The 17,520-nt window shown below is 32.8% G+C and overlaps 2 protein-coding genes across 2 annotated transcripts in view; one reads left to right on the top strand and one right to left on the bottom strand.

Annotated features, from left to right (window-relative positions):
* Positions 1–4,186, top strand: part of LOC100917538 (protein FRA10AC1) — a 54,186-nt gene extending 50,000 nt beyond the window's left edge. The window contains exons 13-14 of the mRNA XM_031956086.1: positions 369–447; positions 972–4,186. Of these exons, the coding sequence (XP_031811946.1) occupies positions 369–447; positions 972–1,014 (122 nt within the window). The 3' untranslated portion in view covers positions 1,015–4,186. The remainder of the gene's footprint in view (positions 1–368; positions 448–971) is intronic.
* Positions 4,187–9,465: 5,279 nt separating this feature from the next.
* Positions 9,466–17,520, bottom strand: part of PDE6C (phosphodiesterase 6C) — a 78,176-nt gene continuing 70,121 nt past the window's right edge. Inside the window, exon 22 of the mRNA XM_003755263.2 lies at positions 9,466–9,536. Coding sequence (XP_003755311.1) covers positions 9,466–9,536 — 71 coding nt within the window. The remainder of the gene's footprint in view (positions 9,537–17,520) is intronic.

Here is a 17,520-nt window from a genome sequence, read left to right as displayed (position 1 = left end):
TGTGCATGGCAGATAGATTGCCATCCCCCAAAGTTCATTAGTAGGATCATTATAATAAGATGAAGTTACTTTAACTCAGTGAAACTTGAAGAACCATTTCATGAGCTATTAAATCTTTGATCTTTTTGCTGAGGATTTCAGTGAAGAACCAACTGGTATATACCTCTTGTTTTACTTAGTTTTTTTTAAAAGCTACTTAATGTTTATTGGCTAATGTAATTAAGTTTGCAAGATGCTACAATGTAGAAGTCAAGTTTCAGTTAATTCAAAGTTAATTTAATGTGTTGGTAATATGAATATTGAACTTATTAGTTGCTCAAAATGTGTGGGTTTTTTTAAAATAACTTTCAAATTTTTAATTTCCTTAGAAAACTGTGAGGAGGAAGAAGGTACTTCAGAAGCAGAATTGTGGAAAGGTCCCTTGCAGGAAACAGATGAAAAATCACAGTAAGTTTTGCTATTGATAGGCAATGCAACAAAGTTAAAAGACTGATCTGAAATTTGTCATCCTATCCTTCCTTTAGCAATCCAATGCCAAGGTGCAACATCAGAAATGATTGGTTTTTATGGTAGAGATCAAATGGGTTAAGAGAGATCAGAATCTATTCCACACTAGTTGTCAGTAGCCACAAAGAGGTAAAACAGAGAATGATGCCAGCTTCTGTTATAAAGGCATCACTTAGCTACAGAGGTTATGTATAGTAGTAGCTGTCACAAAAAATAGACAATCTGGAGTCTTAAAGCTAAAAAGACTTTAGCAGTAGCCATCCATCCACTTCTTAAATGTCTCTAGTATATGCTTAAATAGTGCATAAATAATATGTACTTTAAAACTTATAGGAGAACTTGTCCCATGTGGAAAGAAAGAGTAACGGTCACTTTCATTTTACATTCCATAGATTAAAAATCAGATTATCTTAAACCTTTCTAGGGAAATCTCTCATCTTTTTTTTTTTTTTTTTTTTTAACAGGGAAGAAGAGTTTGATGAATATTTTCAAGATTTATTTCTGTGAAACATCAAGGATAGAGCCTTTATTTCTTAATGTGAAAATCTTTCTTGAACCTTTTTTAAATTAGATTTCTATGTTTTCTCTACCAAGTCAAAATTTGAGTAGTTTCTCTTTAGAAATAACTAATCATCCAGCTACATCTGATAGTAATGTACTTTATATAGCACATGAACTCTTACAGAGTGCAGTTCTGCATAACTTGTAGAGCTAATTATTTCTGTAGAGGCTTAATTCACTTGGCCACAGAGTCAGTTTTATCACTGGTAAAATTTGGACAATTTTCAAGATGAGATGTGATTTATTTCATCTTTGCATGAAATAAATTTTTTTTGCAGAAAAATATGGGTTCACGTTACATACTGGCCTTCTGATAGGGACAAATCATTTAATCTCTCAGCACCCCTACATAAATTTCTTAAGACTCATGTTACGAGCAGATAGAAATCCGAATTAGTAGAGGGTTTCCCTATACTAATAAAATCACATATCTAGAATTTACTGTATTAGGAGACTCTGTATTATGAAACTATGGGGAAGGCCTATACTAAGTGTTTTTGCTGGTTTGGTTTATTGCCGACAAAAATATCTTATTACAAAAATACTTCCTTTTATTTCTCTTTCCATGAAATAGTCATTTTCTATAAAAGCTGATTTTATTCTGTTTATGGGGAAGAAGAAAAGAGAGGGAAGCAATTACTTTTAGTCCTTCTTTTCATTCCTACTTAAGTTCCCAAACCATTTACTTCAATAAAATGTAGCACAAAAAATTTTACAAGCTTGGAGGTGGGGTGAAGAAATTTGAATGGTTCTCTTCACTTAGTAATTTATTTTGGAGAATCAGAATCTATACCAAAACAATATTAATTCATGTTACATAATTCTGGTGTATTTACCAAGTATTTTGTCACAAAATCCCATTGATGAATGTTAGTACAACATGGTTCTACTATAACTACTAAAATATTATATATGCATATATATTTTACCAATTCAGACTGGTTTTCTCCTGTTGTAGTTACTCCAAATTATAAAAGTTTTATTGAAGCAAAATTAGGAAGTAAGTCAAGTCTGTCTTCTCCACACCCCACCTTATTTCATTTTTCATGATTCATACCCTCATAATTTTGGCATCCTCTTTTAGGCAACTACTTTTATCCAGTCAGAGGACAGGTCTAGCAATCTCCCACTTTAGGCTTACCTTTTCTTGCCTGACATTCTCACTGTGTCTTTCCAAACTAGTACTAAGTGGAATTTGTTGCAATAGAATTTAGTTTATAAAAGTCATAGGACACTGAGATCCTATGTACAAAATTATTGCAGTTATATATTTCAAACATTAGCTATAGTCTTGGCCTCCAAGTGCTTTCCAAAGTTCTTGCCTCTGAGAAGACCATTTATATATACTGAGAGAATTTAACTAAATAAGTTATATATAGACACATTTTTGGATATAGTAATACAAACAACCTGTAAAAAAAGAGTAAGTTAGTAAATAATTTATGGATAGTAATGGGGATATAGGTTAGAAGTAATCACAGAATTCAAATAGTTTTATTGAAATGTATATTGATACATTAACTTTTAAAGATAATTTTATAGAGTTGAGTAGTTATTATGATATTAAACCATGAAATATGTAATAGAATCTTTTTTTAAGGGTCACTATAGACATTTATTTAATCATCAAGATACTATGGAAGAGAATAACATGGATTATGCAATTTGTTCTATGCCATTCAGAAGAAGTAAATAATCCATTCTTGGGTTAATTACTATAGCATGTGGTCTATGTTATATTAAATGAATTCTCTATTTAAATTACTAATGAACATAATGATAAATATAATGATAAAAATGTGTTTTTTGAGAATGGAAAGGATGTGACAGATTTGTTAAATAACAGGAATAAGCTATAAATAGTTGAATATATACAATAAAAATATTTTCATAAGATTATTTTCATTCCTTGTATCTTCAGTACTGAAAAAGAGAACACAATTCCTATAGTAACTAATTGAAAAGCATAACGGAAAAGATGATTTTTAATAAATTGTGTGTCATAGATATAGTTTTTAAATGAAAAATATTTAGATTTGGAAATAAATTTAATGTTAATTGGATAAGAAGGTGGAGCCAAAGTGGCAGAGTAGGAAGAAGCAATACTGAGTTCCCATTCACAAAACTACTTAGAATAGATCTAGAAAATACACCAAATTGAATCCTGAGAAGGAAATTCCAAAAAAGGTAGCCCTTGAGTCCATCACAGGAAGAAAGACAAGTCTATGGATACAGTGGATGGATCAGTCAAAGAACTCAAAATGCAAGGAACTACAGCACTCAGAAAGAGGCTGTATACCATGGCAAGAAGAAATCCAAGACCCATTATCCATATACTCCCAGATCCAAATTAAGACATTAAAATGGAGACAGTGCCAACTGACACATTTGTCACCTACAAGCAAATCTGGGTCATAGATCCCTGCTCTGAGAGGGCATTCTTTGATGAATAGGCCCTGGGTGGTTTGTTGAGAAAGGAGAATATTTAGAAAGGAGCAGCAGCTATATAGCTCAGTCCATAGGATACAGCAGGATCTCAGGCCTGCATCTAACCCAGCCTTCAGAGATATAATTAGGGCAAGAATCCCAGGCCAATCCAGCATGCACTTCTACCACTTTGAACTAGCAGAACTTCTAATTAATGAGTCTGAGTCTTTCATTCTACTGTTATTCGGGAATTAAAACTCAGGCCAAGGAAGTAGCAGACTTTGTCCTGAATCAGAGCATCTTAGGAACATTGAAAGCTTGCAATTTCCCAGCATGTCCCTTAGGTTCTGGAATAACACAACCCTGCCAAAAACAAACAAACAAACAAACAAATATCAAAAAGAACAGACCAAACCTCTCCATAAGTGCTACAAAGCCCAGTCTTAACACCAAATCTAAAGTCAGAAAGTAGGCTGGAAGAATAGGCAAACAAACAAACAAAAGAATCCCACCATAAAAACTTATTGTGGTGGTAGGGATGCTTAAGACTCAAATGCAGAAAACTCCAAAACATCTACAATCCAAGCTTCAAAGAAAACAACTTGAGTACAAACTTAACTAAAATTAAGAAACATTTGGAAAAGGAATTTTTTTTTTAAATAATTATAACTTTTTATTGACAGAACCCATGCCAGGGTAATTTTTTACAACATTATCCCTTGCACTCACTTCTGTTCTGACTTTTCCCCTCCCTCCCTCCACCTCCTCCTCCAGATGGCAAGCAGTCCTATACATGTTAAATATGTCACAATATATCCTAGATACAATATATGTGTGCAGAACCAAACAGTTCTCTTGTTGTACAGGAAGAATTGAATTCAGAAGGTAAAAATAACCTGGGAAGAAAAACAAAAATGCAAACAGTTTACACTCATTTCCCAGTGTTTCTTCTTTGGATGTAGCTGTTTCTGTTAATCATTGATCAATTGGAACTGAATTAGATCTTCTCTTTGTTGAAGAAATCCACTTCCATCAGAATACATCCTCATACAGTATCATTGTTGAAGTATATAATGATCTCTTGGATTTCACTTAGCATCAGTTCATGTAAATCTCTCCAAACCTCTCTGTATTCCTCCTGCTGGTCATTTCTTATAGAACAATAATATTCCATAACATTCATATACCACAATTTACCCAACCATTCTCCAATTGATGGGCATCCATTCAGTTTCCAGTTTCTAGCCACTACAAAGAGGGCTGCCACAAACATTCTGGCACATACAGGTCCCTTTCCCTTCTTTAGTATCTCTTTGGGGTATAAGTCCAGTAGTAACACTGCTGGGTCAAAGGGTATGCACAGTTTGATAACTTTTAGGGCATAATTCCAGATTGCTCTCCAGAATGATTGGCTTCATTCACAACTCCACCAACAATGCATCAGTGTCCCAGTTTTCCTGCATCCCCTCCAACATTTATCATCTTAGCCAATCTGACAGGTGTGTAGTGGTATCTCAGAGTTGTCTTAATTTGCATTTCTCTGATCAGTAGTAATTTGGAACACTCTTTCAAGTGGAAATAGTTTCAATTTCATCATCTGAAAATTATACATATCCTTTGACCATTTATCAGTTGGAGAATGGCTTGATTTCTTATAAATTAGAGTCAATTCTCTATGGAAATGAGGCCTTTATCAGAATCTTTAACTGTGAAGATGTTTCCCTTCTAATATTGTTTGCATTAGTTTTTTTTTTTTTTTTTTTTTTTTTTTTTGTACAAAGGCTTTTTAATTTGATGTAATCAAAATTTTCTATTTTGTGATCAATAATGGTCTCTAGTTCATCTTTGGTCACAAATTTCTTCCTACTCCACAAGTCTGAGAGGTAAACTATCCTATGTTCTTCTAATTTATTTATAATCTCGTTCTTTATGCCTAAATCATGGACCCATTTTGATCTTATCTTGGTATACTGTGTTAAGTGTGGGTCCATGCGTAATTTCTGCCATACTACTTTTCAGTTATTCCAGCAATTTTTGTCAAATAATGAATTCTTATCCCAAAAGTTAGGATCTTTGGGTTTGTCAAACACTAGATTGCTATAGTTGACTATTTTGTCTTATGAACCTAACCTATTCCACTGATCAACTAATCTATTTCTTAGCCAATACCAAATGGTTTTGGTGACTGTTGCTTTATAATATAATTTTAGATCAGGTACAGCTAGGCCACCTTCATTTGATTTTTTTGGAAAAGGAATTTCTTTTTGAGCTACAGCCACCATCTTTTCAGGTTTATTTCACATTTCTTTCTTTTACATACTCTTTTTTTTCCCAAAAAATTTTAAAAATTTTTATTTTAAGTTTTGAGTTACAAATTCTCTCTTCTTCATTTCCTCTCCCCATTTCTGAAACAGTAAGCCATCAGATATAGGTTATACATGTGCAAATGTGTAAAACATTTCTATGTTATTCATTTTGTACAAAAAGACTGGAATAAAAGCAAAATAAAGTGAAAAATAGCATCCTTCAGTCTGTTTCAAACAATATCAGTTCTTTCTCTGGAGGTTGATAATATGTTTCATCATTAGTCCTTTGGTATTGTCTTGAATAATAATGTATTGCTGAGAATAGCTAAGTCATTCACAATTCTTCATCAAAGAATATTGCTGTTACTAGGTACAATGTTCCCCTAGCTTTGTTCACTATGCATCAGTTCATGTGAATCTTTCCAGGCTTTTCTGAAATCATTCTGCTTCATTTCTTATAGCATAATAATATTCCATTATAGTCATATACCAAAGCTTGTTTAGTCATTTCCCAATTGATGGGCAACCCTTTGAGTTCCAATTCTTAGCCACCACCAAAAAAAGCTTCTATAAGTGTTTTTGTACAAGTAGGTTCACTTTTTGGGGATGTCTTTGGGATATAGACCTATCAGTGGTATTGCGGGATCAAAGAGTATGCAGCTTTATAGCCCTTTGAGCAGAGTTCCAAATTATTTTCCAGATGATTGGTTCACTTCACAACTCATTGAGTGCATAAGTATCCCAGTTTTTTCACATCTCTTCCAACATCCAACATTTTCCTTACAGCCATTCTTACAGTCATGAAGTGGTACTTCAGAATTGTTTTAATTTACCTTTTTCTGATCTATAGTAATTTAGAGAATTTTTCAGATGACTCTAGGTGGCTTTAATTTCTTCATCTGAAAACCACCAGTTGATATCCTTTAACCATTTACCAGTTGGGGAATAACTTGTATTTTTATAAATTTACTCAGTTTGCTACATATTTGAGAAATGAGATCTGGTTGCAAATTTCCTTCCAGTTTTCTGCTTAGAAAGAGAATTAATAGCTTGGTACAAGGAGTACAAAAGTCTTGTCTAAATATCAAATTCCCTGAAAATCAGAATACCAAGAAGCCAATAACTATATTGGACAGGAAATTTAAAACAAAGACAAGAAGTCAAAAAATAAATAAAATGTAAGATCTCATAACTAAAACAACAGATTAAAGAGAAAATATTTTGAAAATATTTGGACCACCTGAAAGCTATGACCAAAAACTTGAGCCTAACCATCCTATTTCAAGAAGTTTTGAAAGTACCCAAATTTCTTAGAACCAAAGGGAAAAATGGAAACAATCCACAGGTCACTTCCTGAAAGACATCCCTAAATGAAAATTCTGAGGAATAGCATAGCCAAACTCCAGAGTTTCCAGGTCAAAGGGGAAAAAAATGCTTCAGGTAGCCAGAAAGAAAATTTAAGAACCAAGGAACTAGTTGGGATTGCATATGATTTAGCAGCCACAATTATAAAGGAGTATGGAATATCACATTCCAGGAAGCAAAGGATATAGGTCTACTGCCAAGAGAAAAAACCTAAATATAATTATATAAGGGGGAAATGGACATTTAATGAAATAGAGGATTGTACATATGTAGTTGATAGAGCAAGGAAATTTTTAAGTTACGTTTAAATAATAGAGAAAATATATTTAAAGAAGCCTCTTTAAAGTAAAGTAATAGATTTAAAGGTTAATTCTTTGTTATCACAGTTTTACTAGAGGTTAATCCAATTGCTAGAAGTCAGTTTATCAGTGACTTTATGAAGACTTTGGAATTTATTGCTATTTTTTGCTACAAAATATATAATCTGAATCCTTTGAGACAGAGAGTGAGGATAAAACCAGGAAACCTTTTATAGTACTGCTGCAAACTCAGTACTTCATTTCAAAATGGACATTTAAAAATATTTATTGAAGGCAATAGCAAAGTTATAATTTGGAATTGCCTTCAGAGAATGTCACATGATTTTCTGAATATCCCCAGTGGTAGCAAACTTTTGTACTTTGAAATTAAAGTCAGCATGGTGTTATAGAAAAAACTCTAGGCTTACACTACTTGATTTTGATTTCTGATGGTAATTTATTAGAAGTTTAATCTTAAGCCTGACACTACCATTTTCTATTCTTTATTTATAAAATGAAGTAGTTATATCAGAAGGCCTCTAAAGTGTCTTCCCGCTCAACATATAAGAGTGATTTGACTTCTGGAAACCATGAATAGGGTGGTGAATCAAGCTAGTCAACATTAATTTGGATCAAAATGAAATACAATTATAAATAGATTGAGTTTGTCATTAGCTGACTTTGAAAGCAATTCTGAAAAACCTTACAAATGAATACTTTACAGAAAACAATCCATATACATCCTGTTTGCATAAAAAAAGAAATCAGTTTTGTTACTTTATATTTATTTTATTCATTGATGTGCCATTGAGTAGAGGAAAGAAACATTTTAGATTATTAGTTTCTTATACTTCAGTAATTTAAGGGAGCCATGATATTATTAGTATGACTACACCCTATTATACCAGTACATTTTGCCACTCCTGTTCATCCTGTGCATTTTTTATATCCAAGGCTTTCAATAAATTCACTGTAGAGAATCTCCCCAGTTTGAAGAAGACTTTTAAAAAAATATTTTATGAATACAAGTTTACTGAATCTATTTCCTACTCTGTGCATGATCTTCTTTCCTATCCAGTCATACATGTATTTTAGGATTCCTATATCAAAGGATATTAGATGGAATTTGTCAATAAACTTTATTTTGTTGTTTAAAATGAAACAATTGGTGCAGAGTAGAATATATTTATATACATTTCTAAAAATAAAAGAAAGAGTCCTCCAAATGTCTTGAATTGTGATTAGTCTATCCTAATTTAGACATCTTTTGATACTTGTCTTTTTTTCTGTTTCACTCTAAAGTAGATTTTTTCTGTTTATTTTTGTTTTAACTTACTGTGGACTCAAAAATTTACCATATGTTCAAAATAATGTTTCCCCAGTTTTATTTGTCAAAATAATACTTTTTAAATGTCAAAAAATTCCAGAAATATTAAAAACTTTATATAAATGCACGTGTGTATGATGCTCAAGAAGTAATTTTTTTGGTGGTGATGTGAACTTTTTTTAGCTTAAAATATTGTCACAAAGGTTCAGGTAACAGCAAAGATATTGGCACAAGACTATGATTTATTATAAACTTCTGGGAAGTGATTAATCTAGACAAAGTATTAAGTGAGAAATATGGAGGAAAAAAAAGATGATTTTTTTTTCCAGATGGAGGAAATCTTGAGTAGCAAACTCTCTTCATCTTGTATTTCTTCTTTCTTATTCTCCAGCCTTTGTTGACTTGAAGGATTTTGACTCTGGAAGTTGGCTTCAGGTATTAAAAGGAAACTGATTTCTAACAGTTTATTAAAAGTTTTGTGGATAGTATATGGATTATACATGATTTAACTTTAAAACCGAAAAGTTGTACTCATTCTTTGTACTTTTGTTGTTTTGATGGTTCTTTTGCTTTATTGTTCTGTATCTAGTTAAAATCCATGGAAACTCTTTAGTCATTTTCAGTTTTTCTCCATCAGCAGAAAATCTTTGTGACTTGGTCCCACTGAATTGCATTACAAAATATCACACGTTTTGGACTTTTTGTCATCACCACTTTTCGCAGTATTTCCTACATCTTCTTCAGCTAGTAAAAAACAGAGCAAAAATGTTGTTAGTTTATATTTATCCTTTAAATGTCAATAACCTTTTAGTTTTTGCTTTCTAAGTATGAACTTTAATATCTTAATTAGTAATTTCATTTTGAGGAACCACAGTATCATTTGTGGTAATTAAAATTTGACCAAATTGAATTCAAGTTTACTCGTTATACATTTTTTAAAATGGATTAATTGGATAGAAGACTCCCATTAAAGGATGATGTATTAATTGAAATCTTCATTTTTCAAAAGATAAACACATACTGAACCATCCATATTGGAAGAGTAAAATAGGTAAAATGCTTAATTTGGCATTTCAAAAAAAAAAGGTGATAAGTAAATGTTTATTTTTTAAAATAATTATTCAAGAGTTTGTGTGTATTGTGTGTATATGTGTATAAATGTGGTGAAACTTGAGACGAGAATTAAATTAAAAGATACAGAGGCGTCACTCCCAAAAGACAAAAATGAACCAAGAAAACTTAAAACTAAAAAGAAAAAAGTAAATACTTGGCATAAAGTGATGTGACCTCCTTATTGACTAGAGAATTTTAAAAATTCATTTTTCTAAAAAATTATATATTGTGTTATTACTAAAAACACTATTCCCCATTTAAAAGTTTAGCAAATATACTTTTTCTAACTTAACATTTCCAGAATGATTCCACAGATTTGATTTTATTGGTCTTATTTATGTTCTTTTCAGTGGAAATTGATAATATCAGCTGCATTTATGTTAACATAGCAATATCAGAATTAAAACTTACATTTGAAAGCTGTGGATCACCATGTTAATAGGTTATTTTCGACCCTTTCCACCTGCATTAAAACATGTCACATGATCAGTCTCCTACTTTGGGAAATATTTGGCTATATGTCACAGAATGAATGAAACTTGTTAATTCTAATTTAGCTTTTCCATGTATGTTGAACTTTCCATTGAAGTGGTTCAGCCAAAAAGTAGACCAAGATAATCAAAGCTAAGTGAATGTTACCATTCATTTCCATGAGCTAATTTTTGTGTGTTTTAAACATTTAAAAAAATAAATATTCATTTAAAAATTAGGTCTCAATTATCTCAGTGGCTTTCAATCTTGGTCTTGTAACATCACAGAGTACCTTCAGTTACTGCAAGGGCCATTGTGAAATTTTCAAAAAAGAGTCTTTTATCATTTTAAAAAATGTTTTTGCTATTCTGTAGCATGTTGTGTATATGTATGTCTACATTTGTAGTGAGATTTGAAGAGTGCTAAAACAGAGAGGTATTACTATCAGGATTCTTACCACTCGTAATAGCTGCCATTATAAAACTGATTGTGTTTTCTTTTAAAATAGTTTTTTTAAACAACCTATTTATGTGCAATAAAACAGTATAGCACATGATGGAACAAGTACCATAAGAAGCCTGATTCTTATTATCCCATAATCAGTGGTGAGGGTAATAGAACAAATACTTCTTAAGCACCTGCTATGTGCCAGGAACTGTGCTAAGCCTTTAACAAATATCTCATTTGGTCTTCACAACAAGCCTGAGACATAGGTGCTATTATATTATCCTCATCTTACAGTTGAGGAAACCGAGGCAAACAGAATAAATTACTTTCCCAGGGTCACACAGCTAAAAAGTGTCTGAATTCAAATTTGGACATAGATCTTCCTTATTCCAGGACCATTGCTCTATCTGCTATACACCTAGCTACTTCAATGGATCTTGGCTAATTCAAATTCTTGCTTATTTTAATCTTTTAATTACATTAAATACTTAACCATGCAAGGCATTGTATTAAATGCTATAGGGGAGTATAAAAACCTATAAAACACAGTCTCTGTCTTCTGTATTTTGTAATTTAGTTGAAAAGATAAGATACAAAAAAACCTGTACAATATATGAAAAAGTATCATTTGAGCACTATAGAGATGTTTGAGGGAGAGAAAAATAGTTTCTGACTATGATAATCAGGAAAAGCTTCATGGAACAGAGTAGTGTATTTGGGCCTGACTCTGAAAGAGAGATAGGATGTTTATTTCAACAAAGAGTAGACGAGAGAGGGTCTGTGTATGTCTAGGATGTTTGTGTGTAGTAGCTGTAGTAGTAGTAGTAGTCGTCGTCGTAATAGTATCAGCAGCAGCAGTAGCAGCATGAACAATGGCATAGAATCATAAAAAGTAATAAATACAAATATGATTAGCTCATTCTGTCAATACAATTACCATGTAAGCATAATTTTTTAAAACTAAAATATTGGTTTATAAAGTGTCTAAAGAATGGCGAGTAGGCCAGTTTTGTATAAAGGTTCATTTAGGAAATGGGAGTAAAAATTGGTGAGTTTGGAGTCATTAAATGTTTTTTTAAATGTTTTTAATAAGAGGGGGGATGTGATCAGTGAATTTTTTGGAAAATTAATCTGGCAGCAGTGTTTAAAGTGAATTAACTAGAAGAGAGACTGGGTGTGGGGAAACCAGTTAAAAAGCTATTGGAATAATACAGGCCTAAGATATAAAAGTTTGAATTCCTGAGATGGTACTGGTCATGAAAAAGAAAAGATTGCAAGAAACATTGTTTTTTTGAAGAATCATCAGAAATTAAGAACTAATGTTTAAAAAAAAGATGTTAGACTATCATAGGAAGGAATTACACCTCCTCATTCCCCTCAAAAATAGCAATAGTAGTATTCAAATTAAGAAGAGTCCAAAAGCTGTCAAAAAATATAATAGAAGAAACATTTAGTAGAAGAAAAAAATTAGGTAAAAACACTAGAAGAGAGACATGCTGAAAATTATCATCAGAACCAAAGCAAGAGATTCCTCATGGTGCAATAAATTGGCTAGAATACACAGGGAGGGAATTAAAAGAATGAAAGACAACCAAAAGATGAGAGGGAAAAGAGAAGGACAATGTGCAGCTAAGAAATCTCAGAAATCTTCAATGAAAACTTTAGGAACTTAGAAATCAACACTAAAAATAGAAAATCCACAGCAGAAACAGTGAAAAAAATATGTTGGAAAGTAGATTGGTAAAAGATACTTTGGAAAGAGAAGTATGCCCAAAAATAACTGGCGAAAGACTGGAAAATATTACAGATGCAAGTGACTAAATGTGGAGAGAGATTAAGAAATAGGAAGTTTAGGATTGTTGAAGTTCTGTAAAATTTTGAAGAAAAATAATTTGACCACTATATTTTAGAAAATTGTAAAAGAAAACTTCCTGGAAATATTAAAAAACAAAACAATAGAATTATGATACTAAGAAAGAACTCCAGATTAATTTCAGTCAGGCATGTCATTGATAAATTTCAAAATTACACTGGCAAAGAAAAAAGAAATTTTAAAAATTACCAGTATAGTGACAACAGAATTGAGATTGTAAAATAAATGGTTGAATTTTTAAAAATAAGAGTAACTGAAATGCATCTGGAATATAACATGCACAGAATAGGAATTGTTCAGCTAAAAATCAAAAAGTTACCAAATTACCTATTAAATGAATGGAAGAAATTACTAGAGACAAAATAGATGTATTAGAATATAGTAACAGTTATTTTTGTACAACAAAACCAGTGATCTAAACTAAAAATAAAAACAAGATTTTGGAGAGAGAAATCTTTACAATAAATCTATCTGATAATAATCTGACATCCACTACACACTTAGCTATCTCAATGGATTTTGGCTAATTCAAATTCTTATTTTAATCAAAAGAAGAGGAACAAAGAAGTGTTTATTTTAAGAGTGTGTGTGTGTATGTGTGTGTATGTGCATGCATACATATATTCTTTCAATTTAGTAAATAGTTTGGAATTTATAATTTCATACATTATTTTTTAAATTTGCATATTTTGTTGACAATGTTTGGAAGTTTAAACTTTTTGTTTTGGACTGGACTTGTGATTTCATTGGTATTTAGGCAGCTAACTGACACAGTTCATAGAACTTGAATACCCTGAATTCAAATCCAGCCTCAGATGCTTATTAGCTGTGTGATTAATGTCCTCAGCTGCAAAAATGGGGATAATAATAGCACCTACCTTCCAGTGTTGTTGTGAGAATCGAATGATAAACTAATAAAGCATCTAGCATAGTATCTGGCACATGGTAAGCACTATATAAATGTAAGCTATTATGATGATTGAAAATCTTGGATGAGCAAACTCTTCCAGTGCAGATAGCTACCTGTTTTTATAACTTCTAGTCTTAACAAGTTGCCTGAGAGTTTAACCAACTTGTATGTGTCAACTTGGTTCTTTAGCTACACTGTTGCCCCTCAAAATTTATGCATGTGAATTGTAATCATAAAAATGGACACAGCTCAAGCAAATAGTCTCTAGTCTAGAATCAAAGGCCAAAATTTCATTTGTTAGCACCAGCCTTCTTGGGACACTGTCCTACTAGGACCCAGAGGGCAGGATAAAAACACCAGAAAGAAGTTGCAAAGGGACAAATTTAGCCTTAATCAGAGGATCACAGATTGAGAAAACTGGAAAGGACCTTAAAGGCCAAATCCAACCCTATTATTTAAGGAAACTGAGGTCCAAAGAGTTTAAGCAGATTTCCCAGGGATACAAATATCTGATACAGAATTTGAGCCCAGGGCTTTCTAATGCCCAGTCCACACTGCCTCTCAATATAAGGAAGAAGTTCTTATTTGGAGACTGGATTCCTCCTCATTGTAAAATCCTAATGATCACTTGTTAAGTATATTGTTGACAGAAGTGTATCAGTCATGGGCCAGGCATATTGGCACACCGTGGAGCTAGCGCTACCTTAAAAGAAGCCGAAGGAATATTTGAGAGAAATCAGAAAATCTTGAAATAGTAAAGCATCCCAGAACCATAGGGTAGCTAGGTGACAGGGTAGATAGAGCATTGGACTTGGAATGAGGAAGATTGATCTTCATGAGTTTGAATCTGATCTCTGACACTTATTACCTGTGTGACCCTGGACAAGTCCCTTAACCCTGTTTGCCTCAGTTTCCACATCTGTAAAATAAGCTGGAGAAGGAAATGGCAAACCACTACAATATCTCTGCCAAGAAAACCCCAAAACATGTTGGTCATGACAGAAAATGACTGAACAACAATAAAAATTGTGGGCTGGCCCATTTGACCTCTGCTAAATTACAGTTTAGGATTATAGAGGGGGACTCTTCTTCAGTTATGATTGGAACTAAATAGCCTCTGAGATTCCTTCCAAGGCTCAGATCCAATACTTGTTTTTCTATGACTTAATTTACTTTCCCAGATCCTGAACTCTGCTTTCCTTTTAGGATCCAGTCTATCTTTTCATTATTTCTTCCCTTGATATCCTAGGCTTTCTTTCCTGCTTACACCTATGGCATACCTTCAATGCATACATGAAAATCATTCCTCTGCTGTTAACTCTTCATATGCAGTCATATATGAAATGCTGAAGTTTGGCTTATCCTCCATATTGTAATGTCAGATGTTCTGCTTTGTTCTTTGCTATTCATCAAATGAATATTTTGGTACTCATTCATTCATTCACACTGGTGGAACCTTCCCCAACAACTTATGCCATTAGGTAGCTAGGTGATACAGTGGATCTAACTCTTAGGTTTCCTCAACTATAAAAAATGGAGATAATATAATAATTACCTCCTAGGATTGCCAAGAGGATCAAGTGAGCTAATATTTGTAAAGTGCTTAGTATAGTGTGGGACATGGTAGGTGCTATATAAATATTAGCTGTTATTAATCTTTTTGCCTCTTTTAGATGGCTTTCTAAGAGTTTAGTTAGAGGCATATAGGATGATAGTCAGTGAGGACTGATGAATAAAGTTAGTGTTTTTTAAATTTGTAGGCAGTAGGGAAGCAGCCAGTATATGGGGAAGGATTTAAAATTAGTAAGAGAATAGGAGTGATAGAACAAGCAATTTATTGGAAGAAAAGATGGGATGTCCATGTAGAAGGGGTTACTTTGGCAAAGAGAAGGGCCACTCCTCATGAGAACGAAGTAAGGAAGGTGATAATAGGAGAAGGCATCTATGTGATGTGAGATGAAGATGGGAGAAAAGCAAACTCTTGGTGAATGGCCTCCATTTTTTCAGCAAAATGAAAGACAAGGTTCTCAGGTGAGAAGGTAAGAAGGTATAGAGGAAAGATGAAAAGTTTGAGGAGAAATGAAAAGAGTAGGAAAAAGTATATGATCAGTGGGATAGAAATTTTCATATATATATATATATATATATATATATATATATATATATACATACATACATAGAGATTTCATTAATGCCTTGCTGCAGAAAGATCCCACTTAAGATTTTGATGGTCTGGACTTTTAGGAAATGAGAAAAGGTGATGTTGATTTAATTAAGCTGAAATTCCCTATAAGTAAGCAAATTAACATCTCAGAAATTTATCAGAAACTTCTAAGTGCCTTGACTTACAGATTTATGTACAATACCCAATTCAGCTAAATTCTGAACAAGTATCTCTTTTACTGCCAGGACACTGAAGCTCATATAAGTTGAAGAGACATTCAAAATTCTTTGCTAAAAAACCAAAATTAATCTTACAACACTGGACTAATATGTTTGTTTTGTCAGCAGTTAAACTTAGTACAGTCATCAACATCATCCTACTTCCTCATTGCCCTCATCACGTCAGCTCTTGACATAATGATCACGTGGGGAACATGATGACCTACTTGCTCTAAGGTCGGGTCACATCAAAATCCTATTTAGACTACTGGGCTAATGTCTAGCAGAAAAAAATAAAGAATATATTTACTACTTAATAGTCTATTTACCTTTCTGTTTTCAGCTCTAATCATTAGCTCAGCATAAGCTCTCTAGCCTTCACCTGGATTATTATTGCAAGGCAGTAAATCATAACCTTCAAATTCTACTAATAAGCATTCTACCCACTTTGTATTTCCTGTAGGTTCCTTCAATATTTTAAATGAGTGATACTTCTAAAGGAAGCATTAGATCTCTTCTAAAGGGAATAAATCTTTATCCATCAATGAATTATACACATAACTCCAATTCATGAATGAAATGAATGTGTCAGTTTTTACTTGTTAGACATTAGCCATATTTGTTTTTTTAATAATATTGTATAGGCTTCTGTATTCTGAATAATGCCTGCCATATAAATGATAATCTTAAAATTTCATTGTTTTGAATTGATATTGAAACATGGAATATGACTTAATTTTTTTTCAACGAATAAACATTTATTTTCTCTTTAGTCAATAATCAGTCAGTTTATATACATACCTACTATATGCCAAGCATGTGCTAACTATTGAAGATCTAAAAAGAACAAAAGACATTCTTTGCCCTCAGGTAACTCATAATCCAGTGATGGAGACAAGAAACAAATAAATCTGTACCAATAAGCTATGTGCAGGAAAAGTAGGAAATGATTAAAAGAGAGAAGGTACTAGAATTAAGAGAGATTGAGAAAAGCTTCCTGTAGAAGATGGGATTTTAATTGAGACTTAAAGAAGCCAGGGGAGTCAGAAGATGAAGATGAACAGGGAGAGCATTCTAGGAATGGGGAACAGCCAAAGGAAATAGCTGAAGCTGAGTTGGAGTATTTTGTTTGTAGAACAGAAAAATGGCAAGTATTATTGGATCAAAGAGAACAGAGTGGTATGTAGGGTATAAAGAGACTAGGAAGGGGAGTAGGTTATGACAAGCTTTGAACATTCAATCAAGAATTTCATATTTGATCCTAGAGGCAAAAGGGAACCATTGGAATATATTGGGAGAGGGGAGAAAAGGAGATGACATGGTCAAACCTGAATCTTAGGAAAATCACTTGGCAGAAATGAGGATAGATAGGGCAGGATCTGCCCTAAAATGAAGGAAAGGCTTGATTGCAGTAATCCTGAGGGCCTGCACTAGAATGATGGCAATCTCAGAGGAGAGATATTACACAAGTGAATTTGACAGTTCTTAGAAACAGATTTGTGGGGAGAGAGAGAGTGAGGGGTTGAAGATCA

This window comes from Sarcophilus harrisii, chromosome 2 (genome assembly GCF_902635505.1).
Source record: "Sarcophilus harrisii chromosome 2, mSarHar1.11, whole genome shotgun sequence".
NCBI lineage: Eukaryota > Metazoa > Chordata > Mammalia > Dasyuromorphia > Dasyuridae > Sarcophilus > Sarcophilus harrisii.
The sequence above is the reverse complement of the archived record's forward strand: the minus strand, read 5'-3'. Positions and strand labels throughout refer to the sequence as shown.